At 37.8% G+C, this 11,354-nt stretch overlaps 3 protein-coding genes across 9 annotated transcripts in view; all 3 read left to right on the top strand.

Moving 5' to 3' along the window:
* The window catches only part of LOC110736303, a 56,278-nt gene that overhangs the window by 12,204 nt on the left and 32,720 nt on the right, over positions 1 to 11,354 (top strand). The gene's annotated exons all lie outside the window — the stretch shown is intronic.
* Positions 1,051 to 6,727, top strand: LOC110736299 (H/ACA ribonucleoprotein complex non-core subunit NAF1-like). Of its 7 annotated transcripts, none has more exons than XM_021916493.1 (6): positions 1,051 to 1,586; positions 1,698 to 1,876; positions 2,810 to 2,897; positions 3,020 to 3,858; positions 5,074 to 5,154; positions 5,325 to 6,727. In XM_021916493.1, exons 4-6 carry the CDS (start codon positions 3,112 to 3,114, stop codon positions 6,594 to 6,596), a joined length of 2,100 nt encoding a protein of 699 aa, XP_021772185.1. In that variant the 5' UTR covers positions 1,051 to 1,586; positions 1,698 to 1,876; positions 2,810 to 2,897; positions 3,020 to 3,111; the 3' UTR covers positions 6,597 to 6,727. The 7 variants fall into 7 exon arrangements, with proteins under 7 accessions (XP_021772185.1, XP_021772183.1, XP_021772184.1 ...); XM_021916491.1 differs by having other exon boundaries at positions 2,983 to 3,858; XM_021916492.1 differs by having other exon boundaries at positions 2,888 to 3,858.
* On the top strand, positions 6,763 to 10,971 carry LOC110737196 (protein HAPLESS 2-like). Its single transcript, XM_021917568.1, has 11 exons — positions 6,763 to 6,780; positions 7,246 to 7,281; positions 8,757 to 8,837; positions 8,917 to 9,017; positions 9,147 to 9,264; positions 9,366 to 9,398; positions 9,495 to 9,588; positions 9,700 to 9,788; positions 9,918 to 10,034; positions 10,607 to 10,707; positions 10,800 to 10,971. Exons 1-11 carry the CDS (start codon positions 6,763 to 6,765, stop codon positions 10,840 to 10,842), a joined length of 831 nt encoding a protein of 276 aa, XP_021773260.1. The 3' UTR covers positions 10,843 to 10,971.

Raw genomic sequence — 11,354 nt, 5'->3', positions numbered from 1 at the left:
ATATCATGTCACAATATACTGTTAAATTAATCTTTAACTTTATTGTCAGTACAATTAATTAAAGGTTCTTCTATGGTAGATTATTTTTGGTTATAATTACTGAAGTAGTATAACGAGTGATTTATTGTTAGAATTTTGGTACTCATATTCTTGAGAAGTTAGTTGAGCGAGAAGAATTTAACGTCATTTTTTGAGCCTACTTTGATTATTGAGTCAAATTTGGTTGCTAATGTGTTGCATGTTCTTGTTCATATAACATATGACCCTATAATTTTAATGTTAAGACGAAACTATGAAAATGAATTTTTTTTTGGCGGCTGCCCCTCTTGGTTGCTAGGGTTTAACTGTTGGGTTGCTTGCTTTTAAGGGTTTAAGTTTAAGGGGCGCGTTTGGTATAGATTTTGGAAATGGAGTGGAAAGGAAACAAATAAGAGGGAGGAAAAGAATTATTTCACACTTACCTTTTCATTTGTTTGGTTTAACCATGGAAATGAATCACTGCATAACTCATTTTCTTTTTGTTTAAAGAAGGTAAGGGTAATTGTTACTTTAGGTTTTTAGAGAGATAACAAATAGTGGAAAACATTACCCCCAAGTAATGATAATTGTTACCTAAACCTTCTAACCTAACACTTAGTAATGGTAATGGTTTAATTGAATCTATTCCAACCCTAAAATATACTCTAACCTAACATGCTCTAAGTTTGTGGGGTTTATTTTTGATGGTTAAATTACAACTTTAAACCTATTATTGTTGTTGTGGTTGTCAACGTCGTCATTGTTGTTATAGACTAACTCGGTATGTGTTCTTGGAGATGGTAGGGTTTATTCGAGAGTCTTCGAAACAGGAGGAAGAGAGTGGTGCTAATCAACAAAAGCTTAAAACTTTGAATTCCACAGAACCATTCAGGTTTGATTTTGAGGGTTATTTATCTGAATTTGGCGGGTTTCCTCTCGCTTCTGTTGAGCCTTTTCTTGATATTGATTCGATTATGGATTGGATTGAAGAAATGCAAGACCCTGATAATGTAGAGTCTAATACAGATGAAGTTGGAAGTGAGATTTGATTAGAAGGTCATTTGGAGAATGGAATTGGTAATAGTGTGATTGATTCTGTACAAAGTATGGATGGCTTGGAGAAGCATGTGTCCGTGAAGGTTGAATGTTGTGGCTCTAATGAGAATATGGGTACTAAGGATGAAATATGTGACGATCAGTGGCGGAGCTAGAAGGGACAAGTGTCAAAAAAAAAAAAAAAAAAAAAAAAAAAAAAAAAAACGCGCTGCGCTGCTATTCTGCTAAGAGCGTAGGACAGAAAGAAGAAAACAAAAACCAAACCCTAATTTTTCAATTTTCAGTTTCTCTCTCTTCGAAGGCGGAAGGTCTCAAGGTCGACATTGATTCGCCGTCGCCGTTCGCCGTGCGTGGGGTTTCAGGCGAAAGCTCGGCCAGACGCTGCTTCCACTGGCTGCTTCGCAAATCTCAAATTTCAAGTTGATAAGTTCGCACTTCGCAAATCTCCAGTTCGCTGTTCGCACTTCGCAAATTCAATTGGCCAATTCACCCAAATCAATTAATCAATGGAGGTATGTATTATGTAAATCTGAATTTCATTACTTGTTTAGTTGTTTTATAGTTTATACTTTTATTGTGAATTTGTCATTTGTGGGTATTGAATTGATTAATGATTATTGAAGCTTTGAATTTTGAACTGAGTCCGCCGCTCTCGCTCGTCGGCTCCACTCCCGGCACTCCGTCCCTCCGTCCGTCGAGTCGCCGCCGTCGCTGCTTCGTGATTCACTGCTTCGTCCGTATTACGAATTCTCCATTGAAACCGGTTCTGAGCTTACTTCTCTCCATTACAGCTGTTTCTGTGGTAAGATGTTTTTATCAATCATTGAATATCATGTCACAATATACTGTTAAATTAATCTTTAACTTTATTGTCAGTACAATAAATTAAAGGTTCTTCTATGGTGGATTATTTTTGGTTATAATTACTGAAGCAATATAACGAGTGATTTATTGCTAGAATTTTGGTACTCATATTCTTGAGAAGTTAGTTGAGCGAGAAGAATTTAACTTCATTTTTCGAGCCTACTTTGATTATTGAGTCAAATTTGGTTGCTAATGTGTTGCATGTTCTTGTTCATATAACATATGACCCTTTAATTTTAATGTTAAGACGAAACTATGCAAGTGGAATTTTTTTTGGCGGCTGCCCCTCTTGGTTGCTAGGGTTTAACTGTTAGGTTGCTTGTTTTTAAGGGTTTAAGTTTAAGGGGGCGTTTGGTATAGATTTTGGAAATGGAGTGGAAAGGAAACAAATAAGAGGGAGGAAAGGAATTATTTGACACTTACGTTTCCATTTATTTGGTTTAACCATGGAAAGGAATCACTGCATAACTCATTTTCTTTTTGTTTGAGGAAGGTAAGGGTAATTGTTACCTTAGGTTTTAGATAGATAACAAATAGTGGAAAACATTACCCCCAAGTAATGATAATTGTTATCTAAACCTTCTAACCTAACACTTAGTAATGGTAATGGTTTAATTGAATCTATTCCCACCCTAAAATATACTCTAACCTAACATGCTCTAAGTTTGTGGGGTTTATTTTTGATGGTTAAATTACAACTTTAAACCTATTATTCCCACCCTAAAATATACTCTAACCTAACATGCTCTAAGTTTGTGGGGTTTATTTTTGATGGTTAAATTACAACTTTAAACCTATTACTGTTGTTGTGGTTGTCAACGTCGTCATTGTTGTTATAGACTAACTCGGTATGTGTTCTTGGAGATGGTAGGGTTTATTCGAGAGTTTTCGAAACAGGAGGAAGAGAGTGGTGCTAATCAACAAAAGTTTAAAACTTTGAATTCCACAGAAACATTCAGGTTTGATTTTGAGGGTTATTCATCTGAATTTGGCGGGTTTCCTCTCGCTTCTGTTGAGCCTTTTCTTGATTTTGATTCGATTAAGGATTGGATTGAAGAAATGCAAGGCCCTGATAATGCAGAGTCTAATACAACTGAAGTTGGAAGTGGGATTTGTTTAGAAGGTCATTTGGAGAATGGAATTGGTAATAGTGTGATTGATTCTGTACAAAGTATGGATGGCTTGGAGAAGCATGTGTCCGTGAAGGTTGAATGTTGTGGCTCTGATGAGAATATGGGTAGTAAGGATGAAATAGGTGGCGATAATAGTTTGGTGAAATTAGATGGATTTAAAGATTGTGTTATGGATAGTTTAATGAAGAAAGATGATTTGGGTATCTCTGAACTTGCTGAAATTAATGCTGATGGTCATGATGGTGACACGAAGATTCTAGTTGGAGGTGGAGATGAGTTTGTTGTTGGTGTATTGGGTGATAGAAGTAGCCATCAAATTGAGGGTGTGGATTGCTCGATTGAGGAAGGATTGGAGAAGGTTACTTTGGTTGGCAATGAGGAAGGTTTAATTGTTGCTGGCAGTGGCATGAAGAAAGTGGATACTCCCATTGTCAATGAAAACAAAGATTCAAACTCAGAGTCTGAGTGGGAGACTTCATCCTCATCTTGTGCATCATCCTCAAGTAGTGAAAGTGACGAAGAGGAGGAGGAGGAGGAGAGGTTGAAAGAAAAAGAGAAGTTAAGTGAAATCAAGAAAGAGAAGACAATTGACATAGAAGAAGGTCAAATATTGGATTCTGATGCTGAGAATATGGTTTTCTGGTCTGAGAACAATGAGAAGGAGGAGGAGGATGACGATGACAATTCCGACGAACATAGTGAGGAATTTATATTTGATGAAGATATGATTGCGGATGAAGATGAAGATACAGTTAAGGGACCCATCAAGTCAGTGAATGAACTGAAGGTGATCAGAAAATACTTATGCTCTTTTTTTTTCCCCCTTTGTTTTTGCATTTACTGGGCTCGCTTTCTATGTATGTGATGAATTGATGGTTTATGTCCATCGAGGCTGTTTGCTTATTGCAAAACTCAGATATACTGTGACATTTATAGGATGCTCTTAGATCCATTTTATGTGTAAAATCATCAGTCATCTGGTAGAAGAATGGCCTTTACTTCTATGTCTTTCAATTGCTTTCTTCTGCAACTTCTATTATGAATATGGTGGGTAGGAGTTGGAGTTATTCTATGTTTCAAACAGGGTACATGTTGATCGACGTCACCCACAAGCATCTATGTAGTTGTTGTTGAAAAACTAATCATTTTTATGTTTTGCTTATTGTGCTTTGTTTTATTAGTGCTATAACTGATCAGACCTTTGATATCCCTCAGGTTACCTTTACACAATTATGTTGGCCCTAAGGTGAATTTAGTCATTTAGGACAGCTGCTTGTCACTTTTTCAATTTCACACACTGTATGCTATCTTTTAGTTAACATCCATGTGAATAAGTGAGTGAGCTTTCTGATATTTCCCTGCCGAATTTGGGTCTTGTAAAACCTTGAAAAACTGAATATAATTGTTCAGAATTAGGCTTTTCTCATTTGTCAACAATTGCTGGCTGTAGTGGTTTTCTTGTCTGCTGAGTTTGAGGTACAGCAAAACTTTGTATACTCTCATTTTTCATGACCTACCCAGACCTGTCAGTGACAAAATCTGCGTAGAGTTGTTGTTGTGCTCCATTACTAATTCATGACCACTAGCTCTAATATGTAGGTAATGAGGTAATTGGTTTGTGAAATTTGGTTGGTTGTGTTGTGCTTCTTTAGTTGGTAAATTCTAAAAAATAATTTAATTTTGTAAACTACTATGATTAAGTAGGTTGTTTGCTTCTGTAAATCAGTATTTCCTTGTGAGCTTTTCACAGCTCGGGGGATTGTTTCTCTGGTATCCTCTCAAACAATTATATGCTGTTGTCTAGATCTTGATTTCTTGTCCTACTCACTTTCGGACTCGTATTCAATAGTGTGGATTATAGATGTCAAATGTTAATGCACAGTATCTAATCACGGAAAGTGTTCACTTGATTTGCATTTACCTAATTCTCTCACTTTGGCTTGCTGAAAATGCTGTTTTCATGTCCTCTACATTTTCCTAACTCAAGTGGGTTGATCCTTAGCAGGCTCTTCCTCCAGTGCCTCCAGTAAATGTTACTCTACAGCCATGCCATGAGATATTGCCTGTGGGAGTTGTCTCCTCTGTAAGTTTCTATTTTACTCTTTAAGTATGTTGACTTTGGTTTGTCAATTCTTTTCTTTTTTTTTTTTTTTTTTTTTTTTTTTTTTTCTCTTTTCATTGATGGATTTATATTGGATGTGATGGAGGCAACTTTAACCTGATAGATTTGTGATTCTGTTTATCATTGGTCAGGTTTTAGATGCTCAAGTTATTGTTGAAGGGTCAGAGAAGCATGATCCTCTCAATGAGGGCTCAATATTATGGATAGCTGAGGGAAGATTGCCACTAGGAATTGTGGATGAAATATTTGGGCCTGTCAAAACCCCATACTATATTGTGAGATATAATTCGGAAAGTGAAGTTCCCCCTGGTATCCAAAATGGCACTTTAGTTGGCTTTGTCATGGAGTTTGTAGGGCATGTTCTTAATGACAAAAATCTTTACCAGAAAGGATATGATGCTTCTGGTGAGAACGATGAAGAGGTGTTGGAGGAGTTTGATTTCTCTGATGATGAGAAGGAGGCGGAATACAAGAGACTGTTAAAGATGTCAAAGAGAGGGAACAGTAGTACCCAAGGGCAGGGACCTGGGAACAAGAAAAAGAACAGAAGCAGAGGCAAAACATGGACAAAAGATCAACCATCTGCCTCTCAATCTCCAACAGTTCAATCATCACAACCAACAGTCCAACCATCACAACCTAGGCGAATGCAACAACATATGGGCCCCTATGTACCATCCTCAAGCGAGGAGAATCAGTTTGGCCCATCTCCAACTGGGCCAGTGTTCTCTGGCAGACCTTATGTACCGTCCTTAAGTCAGGGTTACCAGTTAGGTCCATCTCCAATGGGGCCATTTTTCCCTAGGGGGCCCACTCCATCTCCTCAGCAACTCCAACAAGCTGGATTTCTATTAAATGGTTTACTTGCGAATGGGATACCATTCCAACAGCAGAATATGGCTTTTCCTGGTGGCTTTCAATTACAGGGTATGCCATGGATGCAACAAAATCATCCCCAGAATCTTCAAGTGGCTTCTGGATCACCTATGCCATGGCAGCAACAACAGCATATTTCACAGATGCCTATGACAAATCCAGCCTTGTGTCAGCAGCCGTTTGATCTCAGTCAATTGGTGTCTGGAAGTAGTGCTACATCACTTGGACCTATGAACTTTGCTGCAGGGCAGATAAACACACCTTGGGTTGGGATGATCGGCCAAAATCTCTCCAATCAAGCTCCACTAAACGTAGCTCTTCAAGGCCCAGGCTCTCAGTTGCCTGCACAGCAAGGGCAGAGCTGTAATTCCCGGCCCCCAACTACTTTCCACGGTAATGATGGGGCTTCTCCTCAGTTCAGTCAGGGCCAATCTTCAGGCAGAGGTGGAAGAGGTCGAGGAAGGAAGCCATTTCACCGCAGAGGTGGTCACTTTGGTAATGGAAGAAGTCGTCAGCAGCCAAACTGATCTTTTGTTTGTTATGGCAATTCTAGTGTAACTTTGCCCAATTTTGAGATGTAAGCTTATCAAGCCTGTGCATCGCACTAGCTGTCAGACTATTTTTTTTTTATAATCTAAAAGTTGTTTTTTCTCTCTCATGTGCCCTCTGATTTAAACTATACATGCTCTCATAATGTATTTGTGTTTGATGGTTTTTAGGTGGCTAACATGCTAGCTATTTAGTTATAACTCCAAACTTTTAGCTGTGAGGTGCAAAATTAGCATGTCTCGGGGATAATTTGGTGGTTTTGGAAGGGGGGAAATAGACAAGGGGAGATGAAAAAGGGGAAATCAGGAATAAAAAAATAAAAAAAAAAGAACAGAAAGAGATGGGGTCACGGTGTGAAGTGTTAACTTAAGTGTTGTTTTTTTTGTTTTGTTCGTTTGTTTGCTTGTTTTTTTTTTTTTGTTTTTTTTTTTTTGTTTTTCTTTTTTTCTTTCCTTTTACTACTACTAAAGTAAAACTCAGGAAAAGTGTTTGAGCCGAGGGGAGAAGAAGCTGGTTCCAGACAAGAGATCTCCTTGGATTTGGCGAAGTAGACAGAGAAGGGGGTCTGGTTCCAAAGCTGTGATAAAGATATGAGTTAATGAGCTTTGCCCTGCTGAAGTTTTTTAGGAAGAAGCTCTCTTTGGTTCCGGAGCAGCCCTTAAGGTATAAATTAACAACCCTTCACAATTAACAACCATGATTAACTTTGCCAAGTTGGAATTCTTATTTTACTCAAGTGTAGCCTAATTGTTATAATGGTGTAGGCAACTTTCTCGAAATTTCTTTCAAAACTTCTCATCTTTTGTTTCTTATATAGTTTGGTGATATCCCCACCTGACTTAGAAATTTTGTCTGGATGATTCATAATGAAGTCAACACATGTAGCTGTGGTGTATTTTAGGTAGTCCAGAAAAATTTGAATGACAATTTTTTTTTTCAAAATTAGTTTTATACAGAAATCAACTAATTCCTGATGTTCTGTTAAACCAAGGATGTTGCTCTTCAGTGCGACACAACAAGATCTTAATGAGTAATACTAGGCAGGCACTACTAGGAAGCTGAAGATTCTCTTTCAGTCCTCCAATTGTTGTTTGGTTTGTCACTTCTTGCCCCTGCTAGTAACCCAATCATAAAAGAAATTGCATAGGTGCAAAGAATCCATAAGAAATTCTACCTTCTTGGGCTTTCTATAGAACTGGAATAATGAGAAATGTGCTTGGACCCTTTTGTTAAAATTTTAATCATGTTCACAAAAAATGTCAAGATCGTCAATATTATATGTGAAAATTAGAAATAATAATCCCAACTTTCATCAATTTTGCTACAATAATCCCAACTTTAGATTATTTTGGAATAATCCGAACTTTGGGGGTTCTTTTTCTTCAATCCCTAACCGGTCAACAAAAGTCAATGACCTACTATATTAAGTCACTTGACACGTGTCAAGTCCTGATTGGTCTAAATTTTTTATAAAAAAAAAACAGAAAAAAAAAACCACAAAATTAGGAAAAATCCAGCTGACCTCCCCTCCCCCACCGTCCCACCCTAACCTCCACCTCCACTGCCTAGTCCGCCGCCCCTCCCCTCGCCGGAACGCCGCCCCTCCCCCACCCCTTATGTCGCCGTTTTCCCCCCTCCCCGAAACCCCTGCCATTCCCCCACACAGCCATCGAAGCCCCATAATCGCAGCCACGAAACCCACAATCACAGCCATGAATCTCCAAAATTGCCAGCCTCCAGACCTAGGACGTAATTTTTCTATGTATATGCTACTTGAGTCAGATTCACATTGGATGGCCTTGAATGCAATAAAATTGGAGTCGGTTATGAGGCTTTTAACGGTCAACCAGATTTCTGCACCTCCCCGTACTGGAGCTGTTTGCACAACCAGCTGTGGAATTTTTATGAAGTTAGTATCTATAGGTGAAAAATAGAATTAACTTTAATACTGTTTTTCATCTTATGTCCTTTATTCCCGAGTTTTTCCGATTTGATTGAGTTAATATAGGCAATATGTTTGCATGAAGCTGTTTTTTTTTTTTTTTTTTCCATTTTGTGCTCCTCTATCTATTTTTTGGCATGTTTTAACTCAAAATTGTCTGGTGGGACTGAAAGCGTTCTGACTAATTGTTTCACAGGCTGACCAGAATCGAATTGCTAGGCATCAACCACCTTTGTATGGTGTGGTAGGAAGGTTTGAAAGGATAAATGAGCACCCAGTTAAGTTTACAGATTTTGCATTACATTATTCACCTATAAAAATATTGTCAGTCTGTCATTAACTGAAAAGGCATACAGGGTGCAGGGCCTCGTACGTTTTCCTTTGGGATTTCTGAAGCTATCAACACTAATCTTGTGATAGAATTAGCAGCTGATGACATAGAATATGTTTATCAGAGGTTAGTATATGTTTTTACTAAATATGCTAGCTACATTTGAAAGTTTGTTCTGATGTCTTATGCTGCTATATTCTGATATGATAATTTTCTACTGCAATGTTCTAAAGTTTATTTCTTATGTAATTGTAGGATCCCTGGGAAGATTTTAGGTGTTACTGTCCCTACATTTGAAGCACTTGCGCAATATGGGACTGCAGATATAAAAACAAAGAACACCGGGAAAGTGGAAGCATCATACAGCTTGACGGTATGCCAATGATACTATAATCTGTGCTCCCAAATTTTCCTCTTTGGATTCTCATACTTCTTTAGACAGTTGGTAAATTATATTTTGTACATTTTATACAGTTTAAATGCTCAAAAGGTGTGACAATGATGGAGGTACTTGATTCGAAATCTTCATTGTGATTATTGATCTTACATTTTCATGACTACTCTGAGTTCCAGAATTTGATGTTCACAAACATGTGATTGCAGGAACAATTTTTTATCATGAAGCCTGAAGAGGTTGGTAATCGATCATTCAAAATCTATCTAACTTCTGATCAAGCTTCAAAATATGCATGTTCTGGTACAGATTTTTTTTTGCTGATTTTGATTGGCTTTGCTTTCAAGTTTTTGATGTGCTTTAATTTAGATTTGTAGTACATATGATTTCAGATAAATGTTTCCCTGAATGCAGCAATTTTAAAAGATTCAGAATTTAATGAAGTCGATAGAGCTGAATGCCAGTTCACCACCACAGCCACTGTGCTTGACAATGGAACACAGGTAAATGTTTCCACACTGCACTTTAAGAGGATGACTTCAGAATACCAATTTTATGTACTCACACTCACGTTTACACATTATAGACCGTTTGTGTCCGGATTATAACTGATGCAACATAATATACTACAGGGAGCCCCCTTTCAGCCACCAAAGTCTGAGACAGCAAAGCTTATTTGGAATTATCAAAGACCTATGGAACAAGTTTTGGGCTGGTTTATTAGACTTCATCACAGGAAAGAATTGCAGGTATTTGTGTGGAGTCCATTAAATTTTTGCTGATTTTGCATAATTTTGTAGTAGTTGTTTGTTGTTTCGTTTTTTATGTTAAAAAAGAGTACCAAACTGAATACACTTCACTACATGAAAATGTTGATACTAGTAGTTTTTGTTAGAAAGCCAAGAAAATGCCTAAAAATAATATTGGAGGTTCTCTGTGAGTTAACACTTCAGATTCTTAAGTTCGGCATAGACTGATTAACATCAAACAAGAATAATATCATCAGAAAGTACACAAAGCAAGCCTAAAAGTCCATATAAGAGACTCCTGTGAGTTTAAACTTCAGACTAAATTGTATCAGCATCCTTGAGCTGTGCACACCTTCGAACTATGAGGGTCGAAAAATGTTGACAGTTCTGCCAACTTCAACTACTGTAACCCATGTCTGTAGACTTCACCTGCTACACTTTATCTCAGAACATATAAATGTGATGGCTTCATTTTATGAACTAAATAAAGTAGCAGTAGGCAAAAGTGTTGGATTCTGCTTTCTCATGTCTAGTTCTAATGAATATAACCATTACGTTGTTGTTCTGAATAGAAGCAAGTGTTCTGGGTTCTTCGACTTCCACTGTCACATTCAATATGTGTGCATGAGTTGGGTCATCATGTTTGGATTATTTTTGTCCATCTTTCCCACAGGTAACCAAATTATTTTTTTTCTGCATCATTTATTCAGCATTTGAATGCAATAACAATTAACCTAGATTGCAACTTTTTCTGTTGGCATTTAGCGCTTGTGCTTCTATGGCTTTTACATCAAAAAGGATTGTTTGATCCTCTCTACGACTGGTGGGAAGATCATTGCTGGGAAGGTACGCCGAGGCACAAGAAAATTCCGAGGCATAGAATTCAGCATGACCATCACCGAATTCATCACAAGAGACACCGACCTCACCATCACCGAGCACATCATCATCACGACGTGCATCAAGTAAAGCATAGGCAGCGGAAGAATAACAATGAACAAGATCATCACCATGCAGCACATCGATCAAGCGATTATAATCAGTATTTGCATCATGTCCATAAAGACAAGCACATACACGGCAAGCATCGAAGTTGCACTGGTGCAATTCAGCATTTGGATAATCAGGGTGATTTGATTCGGCAACACAGGCATAGGAAAGGAAGGAGAGCTAACGAAAGGACATCTGATTTTCAAATATATGACAAGGAAGATATTCATGAGCCTTATGAAAATGAACCTTCCTTTCTTTGATGATGAGAACATTTGCATAATTGTAACCTTCCTTTCTTTGATGATGAGAACATTTGCATAATTGTAT

Source organism: Chenopodium quinoa, unplaced genomic scaffold, assembly GCF_001683475.1.
Source record: "Chenopodium quinoa cultivar QQ74 unplaced genomic scaffold, ASM168347v1, whole genome shotgun sequence".
NCBI classification, from domain to species: Eukaryota; Viridiplantae; Streptophyta; class Magnoliopsida; order Caryophyllales; family Amaranthaceae; genus Chenopodium; species Chenopodium quinoa.
Note: the sequence above shows the minus strand (reverse complement) of the source record. Positions and strands in the feature narration are given on the sequence as shown.

Coding starts and splice junctions, on each gene's coding strand:
- LOC110736299 (XM_021916487.1), top strand. CDS start 1,685: ATGATTATTGAAGCTTTGAATTTTGAACTGAGTCCGCCGCTCTCGCTC. Junction 3,859..5,073: donor AGTCAGTGAATGAACTGAAG/GTGATCAGAAAA, acceptor GTTGATCCTTAG/CAGGCTCTTCCTCCAGTGCC. Junction 5,155..5,324: donor CTGTGGGAGTTGTCTCCTCT/GTAAGTTTCTAT, acceptor ATCATTGGTCAG/GTTTTAGATGCTCAAGTTAT.
- LOC110737196 (XM_021917568.1), top strand. Junction 10,035..10,606: donor ATCACAGGAAAGAATTGCAG/GTATTTGTGTGG, acceptor TGTTCTGAATAG/AAGCAAGTGTTCTGGGTTCT. Junction 10,708..10,799: donor TTTGTCCATCTTTCCCACAG/GTAACCAAATTA, acceptor GTTGGCATTTAG/CGCTTGTGCTTCTATGGCTT.